The sequence below is a fragment of the Arachis ipaensis genome, chromosome B01 (genome assembly GCF_000816755.2).
Source record: "Arachis ipaensis cultivar K30076 chromosome B01, Araip1.1, whole genome shotgun sequence".
Taxonomy (NCBI): domain Eukaryota; kingdom Viridiplantae; phylum Streptophyta; class Magnoliopsida; order Fabales; family Fabaceae; genus Arachis; species Arachis ipaensis.
Genome location: NC_029785.2, coordinates 7,646,373 through 7,646,771, shown reverse-complemented (window position 1 = coordinate 7,646,771; position 399 = coordinate 7,646,373). Strand labels below are relative to the sequence as shown.

The 399-nt window shown below is 33.6% G+C and overlaps 1 protein-coding gene across 1 annotated transcript in view; it reads left to right on the top strand.

Moving 5' to 3' along the window:
* The window catches only part of LOC110262409 (ent-copalyl diphosphate synthase, chloroplastic-like), a 3,677-nt gene extending 3,332 nt beyond the window's left edge, over positions 1–345 (top strand). Inside the window, exon 3 of the mRNA XM_021116953.1 lies at positions 104–345. Within this exon, the coding sequence (XP_020972612.1) occupies positions 104–329 (226 nt within the window). The 3' untranslated portion in view covers positions 330–345. The remainder of the gene's footprint in view (positions 1–103) is intronic.

Genomic DNA, 399 nt, shown 5'->3' with positions numbered 1-399 from the left:
GAACACTACTCTTTAGTATTTTACCAGAAGAAATATCATTAATTTAAAAATTGAAAACTAAACTGATATGATATATGTATCTGTTCTTAAATTGAATGTTTAGAATACCAATAGAGATGTTGCATAAAGTGCCCACATCACTACTCTATAGTTTGGAGGGAATAATGGTAAACTTGGACTGGAAACAACTTTTGAAGTTGCAGTCAAAAGATGGTTCATTCTTATTCTCGCCAGCATCCACAGCCTACGCTTACATGCAGACCAAAGATGAAAATGCTCTCAAGTATCTCCACAACACTGTTCACGTTTGTAATGGGGCAGGTAATTAACAACAGTACCTATATAACACTCTCTCTTCTAATTAACTTTAAAGTGTATGTTTGTAGAATTGATTTGACA